This window comes from Triticum urartu, chromosome 2A (assembly GCF_056163025.1).
Source record: "Triticum urartu cultivar PI428250 chromosome 2A, HENAU_Tu73, whole genome shotgun sequence".
In the NCBI taxonomy this organism is placed as follows: Eukaryota; Viridiplantae; Streptophyta; class Magnoliopsida; order Poales; family Poaceae; genus Triticum; species Triticum urartu.
The window spans coordinates 747515286-747530794 of NC_141874.1; the positions used below are offsets into that span (position 1 = coordinate 747515286).

Consider the following 15509-nt stretch of genomic DNA (forward strand, 5'->3'; position numbering starts at 1 on the left):
CAACGGGGACGCCGGACCTCCTTATCTCAGGCCCCTACCATTAGGAAAAAAATTACTAGTTTGACCATTGACAGGCACAGCCGTGTGACCATCGAAGATGAGTTGCATCAGGCAGTGCACCACTGACCCCACGAAGCCCTTAGCCAGCAGAACTTGGCGGAGGAAGTTCCAACTCACCGAGTCATACGCCTTTTCAAAGTCAAGTTTAAGTACCATGGCCTTAGTGTTCTTACTACGTAGGTCATGAATTATTTCATGTAAGCAAAGCAACCCAGCCAAGATGAATCTCCCCTTAATGAATGCAGATTGGAAAGGACTAATGACCCGATGGGCGATCGGAGAAACCCTAGTAGCCATGCCCTTGGCGGGAATCTTTGCAAAGTTGTTAATTAGAGCAATGGGCCTAAATTGGGAGATCAAGTCAGCGCCTTTGACTTAGGGATGAGGGTGAGTACCGCATAGTTAAGTATCGAGATGTCAACAGTACCCAGCCAAAACCCTTGAGTGATAGCCTTAATGAGGCCTTTTAACTGAGGCCAGAATTGCCGAAAGAAAGGGATGGAAAAGCCGTCAGGTCCTGAAGCTGCATTAGAGTTGGCACTACGAATCGTCTCGAAAATTTCCTCTTCAGATGGGGGGATCAGCAACCTGTCATTTTCAGCGATCAAAAGCTGTTCGACAGGGGACCAGAAGGACGAAGCTAGCTTAAAACCCATCTCAGGTTTAGCCGCTAATAGGTTAGAAAAGAATTGAACCACATGACGCAGAATCACCGAAGGGTCAGATACGCTGACGCCGTCAATAAGAAGGCTATCAATGAGGCATCTCCGACGTCTACCATTAGCAATAGCGAAGAAGTAGGACGTGGGCAAGTCACCCTTTAAGGTCCAGTTGATAGTGCCTCTCTACTTCTAGTACATTTCCTCCTGCCGATGGATGCCCAAAAGCGCCTCTTCTAAGCCATATCAGGTTTGCCATTCGGCCGTGGACAGCCCGGAAATATCCGCGCGCTCGTCCAGATCGCCAATTTGGGCAACCAGCCTGGCTTTGTCTCGCCTTGACTCAGCATAGTGATTTTTGGACCAACCTCTAAGGAATCTACGGAGAAAATAAGAGCATTGATGCCAATCATCCATCGGGCCAAAATATCCGTGATTAGAGGATAGGAAAGTCGAAATCTTTCACGTCAACAAGTCAGAGAAACCCTCCACATGTAGCCAGGAAGCATCGAACTAAAACCTCAAGGAACCAGTCGAGCGCGCGCCATCATCAAGCATCAGGGGGGTGTGATCAGATCCCACACAGGCAAGGGCTCTGAGACTAACACGGGGGAATAGAGAGTCCCACCTAGGGCATACAAAAACCCTATCAAGGACTGAGCGAATGGGAGAAGTTTGATGATTAGTCCAAGTGTACCGGGCTCCAACCCTAGGAATTTCACGAGCCGTGTCCCTATTGAAAGCATTGAAAGCATCAGCCAGGGGCCAAGAGAAATTAGAGGAGCTCTTATCAGAAGAAAACCGCAACAAGTTAAAGTCGCCCCCAATCAGGAGAGGCAGCTGACAGGATTTAATTTTAGTACTAAGTTCGTCCAAAAAGATGTAAGACATAGAGTGGTCAGCCGGACCATAGACCACCATGATTTCTAGTAAAGAATTGAGAGATCGATGAGATACCACCGTGCTAGCCCAAAAGATGCCATGGTCAAAAGCAACAAATACGAAAATATCTTTTTTGGTACCAAGGAGAATACCACCCGAATGACCAGCTGAGGCCACAAAGTTCCAATTAAATCTATCTATCCCAGCAACGGCTAATAGTTCGCTAGAGGAGAAGGAAGATTTGATAGTCTTAACAAGGCCAATAAAATCCACATTTACCGCACCAAGTCTTTAAGCTGGTCCCTACGCCCCCCTAGCGCAGAAACCTCTAATGTTCCAGAATAAGGCCTTCATCTGTAGGATAAGTTTTTAATTCTAAGACTCAACCTGCTCGGAGCCATGCATGGTTTAGCACGCTTCCCAGCCCCACGCTTAGAAACCACCGGGGGAGCCTGACACCTGTCATCTCCCCCCTCATCCCCACCGGCCACAACCAGTGGGGCAATCGATCCCACCCCAGCCTCCTTAGCATTCACAATATCAGCCTGAGCTATTTCATTAGCCCTAATAATACCAAGTACAGAAGAGGGGGATCCCAAACTAGAGTCTAAACAAATACCCACATCATCTAAATTTTGAAGCAAGTGATCATCAGATTGCGATGGGAGTACTAAACGAACATGTGAGAGAACCGCGGGAAGGGAGGGGAAGGGGACTGGGAGCGAACCTGAAGGAGGCAGATCCCAAGCCGCAGCACGCCGAGCAACCCGATCGGCCACCCGCTCACCACTGTTGGAGACGCGGCCGCTCTTGCGAGCCGTGGAGGCAGGCGAATGCACAGGCACAGGGCGAGCACGACAGGGGGAAGCCGCAACAGAAGACGGGCCCGAGGCCGTACCCAGGTCAGCGTTAAGCCTGCGACAAAGCCCAGCCGCAGACTGCCTAGATTCTCCAGAAGCCCGGCTCTTTGCAGAATACTTCTTGACTGACGACTTCTTCTTCTTGGATGCAACGGGGCCAGCCGAGGGCAAATCTTCAATGCCAGAAAGGGAAGGAGATGCGGGACGGGCAGGGAGATTGGAGCACACCGCCGAGAATGGCGTGCCCTTAGCCCCACCAGAAGCCGCATCCCCTCCGCCCAAATCAGGCACCAAATCCTGGGCCCCCCTGCCAGCAGGCGCATTCTCCTTCAACATATCCTGATCTTCGGGGGATAGCCCATCCCACTCCGACTGGGTAAAACGAGGATCAGTCCCATGCATGGAGTCATCAGGGCATCCATCCCCATCTTTGCTCTTGTCGCCATTGCCGGAGGTCGGGGGCAGGGGAGGAGGAGGGGGCGACACCGGGCCCGAGGCTCCCTCCACCCGCACCCGGAGCCGAAAGCCACCAGCTGCAGGGAAGACGTTAATGAAGCCACGGATGCACAGGGGGTCCACACACCAGACCCGGAGACGAGCCGGCCCAAGGATGGCCAGAGACTCTTGGTCCATCTCAATAGGTTTCCCGATGAGAACCCCGAACGCCATGAGGAACGCCGTGGTGCGCACGTTAGGAGGAACATCTTCAACAAGCACCCACACATCAAACAGAGAAGAGATCGCCTGGACCCATTGGAAGCAGCTTTGACCGAGACCACCAGTTGATTCAAAGGAAGCGTAAAGCTAGTGCAGGAGGAGATCATGCGGAGACTCGCTTTGGACGAGAATGTCGCAACAAACTCGAAATCAGAAAGTTGGCGGATTTGCCAATCCCAACCACCCTCGTCCCACTGCCGAAGCTCGTCAAGAAGGATCTGGGGAGAGATGCGTTTAGACTAGACCGATATGATGCCAACATTGGACAGCGACGGGATATATAAGAGCTGCCTCAGGGATCTCCCTATCTAAAGCAAAAAAAGAACATCCAGGAAGGCCGGTACCATAGTGAACAAAAGATGGAGGTAGGAGACGATTCTGACAGTCCACCGTGAGGTGACCGTCTTCCCTGCATATGAGGCAGAATGGGGGGTTTTCACATCGAGACTGGAAGTGACTGGGGCGGTGACAAGCAAAATAGGTGAGGATGGGGTTGGAGACCTGGGATTGGGGAGGGATGCGACCAGGACCACGAGGAGGAGGGGGAAGAATACCGTCACCAGACGCAACAGGCCCAGATCCGGAGCCCCGCCCAGCAGCGGAACCGAAGGGGCGTCGAACCGGAGCCCCCGACGCGCCACGGGGAACGAATCGGGATGGACCACCACCAGCCACCACCGGAGCCCGCAGCGGCGCGCCACCCCGGGGAGCATCACCCAGTGGAGGAGACGGCTGGGCCGGCCCCGACGAGCCCGCCCGACTGCCGGCCGCCGCCAATTCCCAGGGGTCGACAGCAACCGCAGGAGCACCATGCACGAGGGGCAGAGGGACCGACGGGCCAGATCCAGAGGCGCGGGGGGACGCACCAGCCGACGCCGCCGCAAATCCCGCCTCCGGGGCGAGCGAGGCCTGGAGCTTTGCACGAAGAACAGCCTCATACTCCAGATCAGCGGCCGCCTCACCGGAGCCATCGCGCCCCCGCTTCTGATCGGAGGCCCCCTCACTGGAGGATGCACGAGAGCGATCCATCGCAGCCATCGCGGCGAAAGAGAGGGAGAGGGGAGGGGGAGGAGCAGATCTGACGAAACAACGAATGGGCAGGCGGCGCCGACGCAAGTCGGAGGAGGAGGCAGGGAACCCTAGAAATGGGGGAGTCGCACCCTTCCGCACCCATAAATACCCGGACCGAGCCAGGCCCGGCTCGATAAAAGGCACCACGGGAGGGGGGGCTGGGCCTGGGCCACCCGCGGCCCAGAAACCAAAGAAGGAACGGGGGAATCAGAAAAAGAAGCCAAAGTAGGGGCCGAAACAGGCCCAACAACATCCACCGGGGCCCGCGGCCCAGACGAGGGCACCAACGCCGTCCTCGATCCCAGATCTAGGGTTGGCGCCAGCGTCGTCGCCGCCGGAGAAGCGGAGGCCGCGACCGAGGGCGAGCAAGCGAGGAGAACCACCGGAGAGAAGGACGCCGACGTCGACGCCGCCCCACCAACCCCACCGGACACCAGCGACACCCCATCAGGAGACCAGACCGAAGCACGCCGACGACCACGGTAGACGCGACGCCACCCGTCCACCTCCACGGCAGGCCCGACGAGCCGCCCCCGCCCACCAGGTGCAAACTTACGCCGGCGACCCGCTGCCGAAGCCATAGGGATGCAGCTCACAGGATCCGGGCGAGGAGGGGAAGAGGGGGCCTCGGAGTCCGACCCGGAGCCATCCGAATCAAGCGCCCAAAACCTGTTGGCCCGGGGCGGAGCGAGGGGGCCGGAGCGAGGCGGGGAGGCCAGGTAGCAGAGGGGCACGAGACGCGTCGCCGGATATGAACCCAGAGGAGTCCGCGGAGGGGAGGGGGAAGGGGAGGCCGCACGGGGCAGGGACGCCGCCGGGGCGGAGCCAGAGGCAGGCATCGCCACAGGAGGGAGGGGGGAGAGGAGAGCCATTTTTCCACTCTCGGTCTCGCCTAGCATGACCGGCGGTAATTGGTTCAACCTTCGGATTCTTCTCCAGTTTCACCGTCTGCGTCGCTACCGTTGTGACTGCGGGGGATGTTGAGTAACGTGATTGTATTAGGAAACATAGGTTAGACTAGGAAATATTCTGGCTTGCCTTGTACTCTAAGTAGATTATGTACTCCTATATATATATATATGTCCAGGAGGCTCAATCAATACAATAAACAATTATTCCACCAAATCCCTCTCTCCCTTCTAACAATGGGCACCGACTCTGCTGCACTCCTCTTAAGCCGTCTCCTGGGCGCTGCTGCTGCTGGTTCAGAGTCAGACACACCACCATCTCCGGCAGCCTCTGGACCTGACCGAGCTTTCCCGTGGTCCGTGTGAGACGACCGCATCGCCCCCTCGATCTCGGATATCCTCGTCAGAAGATGTTGCATGTAGTCGTCATTGAAGAAACGGATTGGCATAGAGATGAGGTACTCGTAATAGCAGCTGTTGGGGTCTTCTTCAGCCGGTCTTTCTACTCCATCTGCAGCTGGGATATAGGTGAGGTTGGGATCAAAGCCCTTTTCGATGATCTCCTGCAGCAGCAACTTCATCTTCCTCCCGGCATACTCGATTTCGCCGCTGATGATGCTGGAGGTGAACCTGGCCTTGTTGCTGAGTAGCTTTAGCTCCTTCTTCATCTGCATCCGAGTCGATCGGTTTGCACGGGTAAAAGATCGACCGGGTTCGCTAAGATCCACGGTCCCGGTCGAGCGAGGTGTTGGGAATTTGCGATGGCCGGTCACCGTCGTGCGTCTCGTCTCGTCCTGCTCAGATCTGGCCGCCGTCGCGCGTCTCATCGCAAGCCTGGCTGCAGTCGTGCACGGCCGCCGTTTTGTGTTGGTGGAGAAACTTCAAGGGTGGCGGTGCTGTGCTCCGATCTGGTGCCCACCCTGACGCCCACGGGTGGAGAGATATAGCCAAAGTCAGGCCGGTTCCGTGTTGTAGCCAAGTTGGAGTCAGAAGTGTTGCCTTGCCATACATAGTACGTGAGCCCCCGCCCGAGTCCCACTAAGGGGTTGTTTGGATAGCAAGATTATAGAGAATTAGTTCTAGTTAAACGCAATTTCGGTTGTAACAACCAAAAATCTTGTTTGGATCACCTATAACCAAATTATGGATAAAGAAAACTGAGTTCAACAAAACCTCAAAAACCCGGCTTGTAGAAAAACGACTATTTGACGTTTTTATATAAACAAGTTCTATGAATACGGCGGCCACGTACGGAGCGCATGATGCCATGGCCGGCGTGCTCTTCCTTCTGCCGCCGCCGACGACCGCAATCTTACCTGGCCAGATGCTACGCTACAAAGACGCGTTGGGTGCATCACGAGCGCCCCACGGCATCCTCTTCGGGCATGAGCGAGTCACCGCCGAGTGGGTGAGCTCGCCGCTCGGGCCCGGACGTGGTCGTCGTCGTGTTGCATGGCGACGCATCAGAGCGCCACCACTTCCTCTGCAGGCACATGCGAGGCGACGCTGGCAGTCAGTGCCGCTCTGGCCCGGACGTGGCCGTCGTCGTGTGACACGGCGACGAATCGCATGTTTCGCGACGTCCTCTACAAGCATCGGCGAGCATGCTGTTCGGGGCTCGGATGTGCCTATTGCCGTGTGGCATGGCGACTTGGCGAGGTGGGAGCTGCCGCGGAGCACAGAGTGCCATAGCCGATGTGTTCGTCCTACTGACGGTTACTACAACCTGATCACCCCAATGAACATGAGCGGCGAATGGCATCACATCGTAAGCACTGCTCCCTCCCTGGTCATCCCAGCGGCGCACAGAGGACACTGCTGCATGGCCGGCCGCCGGCAGCCTGGTTCGTTTTGTCCTCAACGACGCCACCGACGGCGCCCTTATCTCTGTCGCCATATTTGGGGAAGCGGCCACAGCGAGGCTGACAGGAGCGTCTCGACGGAGACGCTCCTGCTAAGCGCCAGCAGCTCAATAGATCGACTGAAGGAACATATTGGAATTTTGACCAAGTCTTTGTGTAGCTGCGTATCCATGCTTTACTATTTTTCTCATTCAAACAAAGTATTGTATGTACTTACTTTAACAGAATAACTAACCAAAATCGGTTTTCCTAAAAATCCTTTAAAAACTCGTTTTCTAAAATCCCACGTCTAATTCCCTGTATCCAAACAACCACTAAGAGTTTTTGTGAGCCCATAGGACGACTACTATGTCGTGAATCCGCAGTAAAAGCACATACGTATACCATGCAAGAAAAAAAGGGGGGAAAGCACATACGTAGGCCAAAACCGTTCCAAGCGATCAGCCAAGTTGTGGTAGGGAGCGTGACATGTCACATCAACCACATACGTAGGCCAAAACCGTTCCAAGCGATCAGCCAAGTTGTGGTAGGGAGCGTGACATGTCACATCAACCATAGACGGATCGAGTTCCTATTCCGCAAAGTTCCAATTTTTTAGTTTATTCACTACTTTTATCTATATCTATTACCAATATAAAAATATCCAAAAGGGCAGATCCAACTGATCTCGGCCATCGGACTAAGTCAATCCAACGACCTAGATTGCTCCAATGGCGAGGGTTAAACGTGTTTAACATGCAATTAATATCATACCAAATATTGCATTAATCACAAGATTAACACAAAAATAATAGCGGATGAGACTTGCCTGCTCCCCGCGCATGTGCCCATCCGTGCTCCCACGTATGTGGCTTGATTTGATTGGAATAAAATAAGGCCCGGCCCCACCCCCTTAAAATCAGGGGGGAGATGATTAGATTAGAAAGGAAAGGAAAAAAGACAACCGTAGGATGAAGTGGGAGCATGGATGAGAGCATGCAAGCCGAATCCAATAATAGCATACATAATATTCACGTGCAATTAATATATTGTCTAAATATTAACGTGTGTTGCCGCGTGCGCATTTATTAATAATTAAAAAAGAGAGGAAATGCTACAGCTGCACTGCGTCGAACCCACGCCTTCTGACAGACGAGAACGATGACCCTAATACATGAAGCACTTCCAACATGCAACGGGTTAAGTACAATGTATTCTGATACAAGAATTTTATGAATTTGAATTTTCCTGAATATTTCGGCGGAAAAACCCTGGAAATGTCCAGAGATATTCTGAAAACTGGATTGGACGAAAAACCAAACTCGAGGAAAAAAAACTTGTGTTCCGTTGGAGTTGCACACTGAGGCCATCAAATGAGCACAGACAAATGGCAACGGATTTAAGAACATGTTGCCATCAATAAAGAAAAATAAATGTATTTCTATCTTTTGTCAGTTATACTGGCATTTATACACCACACATATTATCTATTTTACCATTTGGTTGATTAGTCAATTTCTAATGTTTACTCTCAATTCTTATACAAAAGTAAATTTAACGTAACAAATTTGATTCCGGAAACATACAAACTGAGTCACAGACTCTACAATTTTGAGATCTTTGCATCAAATTTGAGGACAAAATTGTCAGTGATGCACATGGGCTGGCAGCGCAGCATGGATGACAAAACATATTATTAGGACATTTTACATGTTTTGTCGCTGGGACTATAATATTTGTAGATCTAACGCATTTGCTAAGCATGATCTATCTATTACACTGGTAAATGTCTCTCATGATTCAAGAATGAGTGTGTAGTTGTTTCACCAATGTGCATGCTTAGCATGAAAAATCAATGAATAACAGTTAATCATGGTAGTAGGATGAATCCATGAACAGATGTGAGTAAAGGAGCTCGCACTTCATGCATTTTATGCTTGGATGCTTCCTCTATATAATATCACCGGACATTTTACTCTCGTTCTTCCCATGAAAAGCCCCATGAAACTCCGAGATGAAAACCATGTGGTTGTATTTGAGATATTGGAGCAAGCCAAGCAAATACTACATTGTTGTAAAAGCATGTACCGATACACACAAAATGATGTTGCCATTCACAAAGTGTCTCGGTTCTTCCTTGGATCGCCTATGTCCAAGGGCTCAACCTCAGTGCAAGTGAAGCTTGTGAAGGTGTCAAAGAGAATCCATCTGAGTGGCCCGTGGAGCTCATGATTGTCGATGACCCTTACATGCATTTCGCCCACCTCAAAAGGGTAGCCAAAGCAAACCACAAGGTGCGACTCAGCCTCCTCGCCCAGTCCTCCCGGTTACACCCTAGTTTCCCAGCCCTCAACATAGTAGTCTGTTCCTGCGACCAATGAGCCAAGCAACGGTCCTTTGGGTGGATCATGTACGCGATGACTTGCAGCATCCCGACAAAGTTTAGCAGTTTCTCCCAGCACTTGACTTGAAGCTTACATCGGGGCTCCCAGCCCAGCCGGTAGGACGTAGCCTCCCTACTACAGGATGCTGCTTACGCGACACTACGATCAGAGACCTTGGATGAAACTGTGTGCAATGCATTAATCACAAACGGTGATGTAAAAAAAGGTCAAAAAAGATGCAAAACGTTTGCGATGACGGATACATCAAACACGGTTCAGATTTTAATTGTGTGTGCGATGTTGGGCATACGGTTCAATCCAATGAACTGGACATACGATGCTGGGCATGTGTGTCGAACTGTCGATACAATCTAACACAGAACTCAACTTTCAAACACTCATATATGTCTGTGACACACAACAAAACACTGATTCAGCATCTAAATGAATATGAGTGATGTAAACGGTTTTATATTAGTTTACAGAGGGAGTATCAAATACTCGCAAAGCCGAGCGTCGACACTGAATAAGGCACTGCAGGTCGGCTCGTCCAAGAATCATGGGTGCCGGTCCAAGTCGAAGCGACTATGTTGATGTCCTCGAGAGGTAGTAGCGCACCAACTACGCTTGATTTCTTCCTCTGCTTCTTCGTTGGTCGCCTCTGCGTGCTCACATTCACAGGCTCTATGCATGCAAAAAGTATATACTCCTACCAATCAGCTTCCCTAAACTTTTTTGCAAGCGATGAAGATGAGTAAGCGTTACCATGTTGTTGGGGCCCAACAATTGTGGCCAGATACTCGTACAGTACAGCGGCTTCCTCGCCGTCGTAATTGTCATCCATGGGCATCGACTTTGCTGCACTCCACTTACGCCGTCTCCTGGGCGCTGATGCTGCTACTGCTTCAAAGTCAGACACACCATCGTTTGCCGCAGCCGCTCGATCTGCTGGAGCTTCCTCGTAGTTTCTGCCAGACGACTGCATCGCCATTTCGGATATCCTCTTGAGAAGATGCCGCAAGTACTCCTCATTGAAGAAACCCATTGGCATAGAGGTGAGGTACTCGTAGTAGTAGGTCCTTCTGCCGGGCTTTCTCCTGCTGCAGCAGCTTCACCTTCATCATCGGGCACGGGCAGCGACCCCTCTCTTAGGATGGGATCGAACCCCTTGTCGATTATGTCCTGCAACAGCTCCTTCATCTTCCTCCGGATGTACTTGATTTCTCCGCTGGTGATGCAGGAGATGAACCTGGCCTAGTTGCTGAGTAGCTTCAGGGCGTGTTTGGTTGCGTGCATATGGTCCAGCCTGGCCCGCGCGGGAAGAACTTGGCCCATTTGGTTGCATGTGTTTACTATGCGGCCCGCATGGCACGGAACTTAAAGCACGTCCAGACCAGGCCCAGGGGAAACGCCTGAATCGGCAGTGGCTCGCGAGCCTGGCTCGGGCGAGGCAGAGGAGGGCGACGCGCTTCTTCCCTCGTGCGACCAGGGAGATGGCGCGAGCTCGCCCGCGTCGCCGAAAAATCGACGGGAGGATTTCGGCTCACCTCCCGCCGAGTCCACCCCTATTTAGACCCCTCCCTCATCGCCCCAACTCCTGCTAGCATTCTCCCTTCGTTTGAGCTTTCCCACCAACGAACATTGGCACCGACAAGCAGGTAAGCGACACATCTTCATCGGCCGGCAGTCCACGGTGTCGGCGCTCCTTCACCGGCCGGCGTTGATCTTCTACGACTGTCACCCTTCGTCCTCGAGTTGCAGCCATGGCCTCTATGAGTTCAGTCCCCCTTTCTCTCTGTTCCTTCTAGCTACATCTGAGCTGCAGTTAGGGTTTGATCTAGATCATGGTTGATTAGTGGTCTGATCTGTGAGCTCATATGGTTGATTGCTATGCCGCGGTTGCAATTTGTGGTAGGGCTAGATGTTCAAGCATGTGGTAGGCTAGATTAGTAGTAGAGTTTGAAGTTGAACCTTGTGCTTGTGTTGATTCGTGCTTAGATCTGTGATTTGTAGCTATTGGTGGTCCATTTGTACCATGTTGTTTGTTGTAGATGTATGTTCGTGCTCATAGACTGTCCGGTATGCTTAGTATGATAGCGATGAACCATGTGCTTAGTATGATAGTGATGAAGCATGTGATTGCTATGATAGTGATGAACCATGTACATGTATGCTCCTGCCTTCATGGATTGTCTGGTATGTTGTGTGCTATGCTTATTTTCAATATGTGCTACGATTGTAGGACATGACCACGCAGACGCAAGATCTTAGTCAGGCCCTTGTCCTATCCAACAACCAGTTTGCTCCATCTTTTGTCGAGGACTCGCAACCTATGTCCGAGATGACACCTGATTCAGAGGTGTTTGAGTCTGATTCCCTCTATGTGCCAGTAATGCCCGTTGAGCCAACTCCTACTGCTGCCGCTGCACTCAAGGTAGCAACAGCAAAGGCAAAGAAGGATGGTAGGTCGAACAACATGAAGCGGTAGCCGTTCATGTCCACGTTCGTGAAGGAAATATGCCCTAGAGGCAATAATAAAGTTATTATTTATTTCCTTATTTCATGATAAATGTTTATTATTCATGCTAGAATTGTATTAAGCAGAAATATAATACATGTGTGAATACATAGACAAACAGAGTGTCACTAGTATGCCTCTACTTGACTAGCTCGTTGATCAAAGATGGTTAAGTTTCCTAACCATAGACATGAGTTGTCATTTGATTAACGGGATCACATCATTAGGAGAATGATGTGATTGACTTGACCCATTCCGTTAGCTTAGCACTTGATCGTTTAGTTTGTTGCTATTGCTTTCTTCATGACTTATACATGTTCCTATGACTATGAGATTATGCAACTCCCGTTTACCGGAGGAACACTTTGTGTGCCACCAAACGTCACAACGTAACTGGGTGATTATAAAGGTGCTCTATAGGTGTCTCTGAAGGTACTTGTTGGGTTGGCCCACTCGAGATTAGGATTTGTCACTCCGATTGTCGGAGAGGTATCTCTGGGCCCACTCGGTAATGCACATCACTATAAGCCTTGCAAGCATTTCAACTAATGAGTTAGTTGCGGGATGATGTATTACGAAACGAGTAAAGAGACTTGCCGGTAACGAGATTGAACTAGGTATTGAGATACCGACGATCGAATCTCGGGCAAGTAACATACCGATGACAAAGAGAACAACGTATGTTGTTATGCGGTCTGACCGATAAGATCTTCGTAGAATATGTAGGAGCCAATGTGGGCATCCAGGTCCCGCTATTTGTTATTGACCAGAGAGGTATCTCGGTCATGTCTACATAGTTCTCGAACCCGTAGGGTCCGCACGCTTAGCGTTCGTTGACGATATAGTACTATGAGTTATGTATGTTGGTGACCTAATGTTGTTCGGAGTTCTGGATAAGATCACGGACATGACAAGGAACTCTGGAATGGTCCGGAGAAAAAGATTGATATATGGGATAATAGTGTTTGGACTACGGGAGGGGTTCTGGATGTTTCCCGAAATGTTTGGGTACGAGAACACTTTATTTGGGTCAAAGGGGAAAGCCCACAAGGTTTTTGAAAAGCGCAAAAGGAAGTTTTGCGGAGTCCAGGGGCCAGACGCCAGGGTCCCTGGAGTTTGGGTCCAGACACCGGGAAACCTGGCATCTAGCCGTGGAGTCCGAGAAGGACTCTTGCCTTTCGGGTGAAACCGACTTTGTGAAGGCTTTTACTCCAAGTTTCGACCCCAAGGCTCAACATATAAATAGAGGGGTAGGGCTATCGCCCAAGACACATCAAGAAACACCAAGCCGTGTGCCGGCAACCCCGTCCCCTCTAGTTTATCCTCCATCATAGTTTTCGTAGTGATTAGGCGAAGCCATGCGGAGATTGTTCTTCACCAACACCGTCACCACGCCGTCGTGCTGCCAGAACTCATCTACTACTTTGCCCCTCTTGCTGGATCGAGAAGGCGAGGACGTCACTGAGCCGAACGTGTGCAGAACTCGTTGGTGCCGTCCTTTCGGTACTTGGATCGGTCGGATCATGAAGACGTACGCCTACATCAACCGTGTTGATATAACGCTTCCGCGAATGGTCTATGAGGGTATGTAGACAACACTCTCCCCTCTTGTTGCTATGCATCACCATGATCCTACGTGTGCGTAGGTTTTTTTTTGAAATTACTATGTTCCCCAACAGTGGCATCCGATCCAGGTTTTATGCGTTGATGTAATATGCACGAGTAGAACACAAGTGAGTTGTGGGCGATATAAGTCATACTGCTTACCAGCATGTCACACTTTGGTTCGGCAGTATTGTTGGATGAAGCGGCCTGGACCGACATTACGCGTACGCTTACGCGAGACTGGTTTTACCGCCGTGGTATGCACACAGGTGACTAGCGGGTGTCAGTTTCTCCAACTTTAGTTGAACCGCGTGTGGCTACGCCCGGTCCTTGAGAAGGTTAAAACCTCACTAACTTGACAAACTATCGTTGTGGTTTTGATGCGTAGGTAAGAATGGTTCTTGCTCAGCCCGTAGCAGCCACGTAAAACTTGCAACAACAAAGTAGAGGACGTCTAACTTGTTTTTGCAGGGCATGTTGTGATGTGATATGGTCAAGGCATGATGCTAAATTTTATTGTATGAGATGATCATGTTTTGTGACAGAGTTATCGGCAACTGGCAGGAGCCATATGGTTGTCGCTTTATTGTATGCAATGCAAACGCCCTGTAATGCTTTACTTTATCACTAAGCGGTAGCGATAGTCGTATAAGCATAAGTTGGCGAGACGACAATGATGCTACGATGGAGATCAAGGTGTCGCGACGGTGACGATGGTGATCATGACGGTGCTTCAGAGATGGAGATCACAAGCACAAGAAGATGATGGCCATATCATATCACTTATATTGATTGCATGTGATGTTTATCTGTTATGCATCTTATCTTGCTTTGATTGACGGTAGCATTATAAGATGATCTCTCACTAAATTATCAAGATATAAGTGTTCTCCCTGAGTATGCACCGTTGCAAAAGTTCTTCGTGCTGAGACACCACGTGATGATCGGGTGTGATAGGCTCTACGTTCAAATACAATGGGTGCAAAACAGTTGCACATGCGGAATACTCAGGTTAAACTTGAGGACCTCGCATATAACAGATATGGCCTCGGAACACTGAGACCGAAAGGTCGAGCGTGAATCATATATTAGATATGATCAACATAGTGATGTTCACCATTGAAACTACTCCATCTCATGTGATGATCGGACATGGTTTAGTTGATATGGATCACGTGATCACTTAGAGGATTAAGAGGGATGTCTATCTAAGTGGGAGTTCTTAAGTAATATGATTAACTGAACATAAATTTATCATGAACTTAGTCCTTGTAGTATTAGCATATCTATGTTGTAGATCAATAGCTCGCGTTTAGCTCCCCTGTTTTATTTTTGATATGTTCTTAGAGAAAACTAAGTTGAAAGATGTTAGTAGCAATGATGCGGATTGGATCTGTGATCTGAGGTTTATCCTCATTGCTGCATAGAAGAATTATGTCCTTGATGCACCGCTAGGTGACAAACCTATTGCAGGAGCAGATGCGGATGTTATGAACGTTTGGCTAGCTCAATATGATGACTACTTGATAGTTTAGTGCACCATGCTTAAGCGGCTTAGAATCGGGACTTCAAAGACGTTTTGAACGTCATGGACCATATGAGATGTTTCAGGAGCTGAAGTTAATATTTCAAGCAAATACCCGAGTTGGGAGATATGAAGTCTCAAACAAGTTCTATAGCTAAAAGATGGAGGAGAATAACTCAAGCAGTGAGCATGTGCTCAGATTGTCTGGGTACTACAATCGCTTGAATCAAGTGGGAGTTAATCTTCCAAATAAAATAATGATTGACAGAATTCTCTAGTCACCATCACCAAGTTAGTAGAACTTCATGATGAACTATGATATGCAAGGGATAACGGAAACGATTCCCAGGCTCTTCGTGATGCTGAAATCGACGAAGGTAGAAATCAAGAAAAGCATCAAGTGTTGATGGTAAAAAAACCACTAGTTTCAAGTAAAGGGACAAAGAGAAGAAAGGGGAACTTCAAGAAGAACGGCAAGC

At 50.0% G+C, this 15509-nt stretch overlaps 1 protein-coding gene across 1 annotated transcript in view; it reads right to left on the reverse strand.

The window, feature by feature from the left end:
* The window catches only part of LOC147987645 (uncharacterized), a 29443-nt gene extending 23459 nt beyond the window's left edge, over positions 1 to 5984 (reverse strand). Inside the window, exon 1 of the mRNA XM_087540387.1 lies at positions 5394 to 5984. Coding sequence (XP_087396513.1) covers positions 5394 to 5984 — 591 coding nt within the window. The remainder of the gene's footprint in view (positions 1 to 5393) is intronic.
* Between the last annotated feature and the right edge of the window lie 9525 nt (positions 5985 to 15509).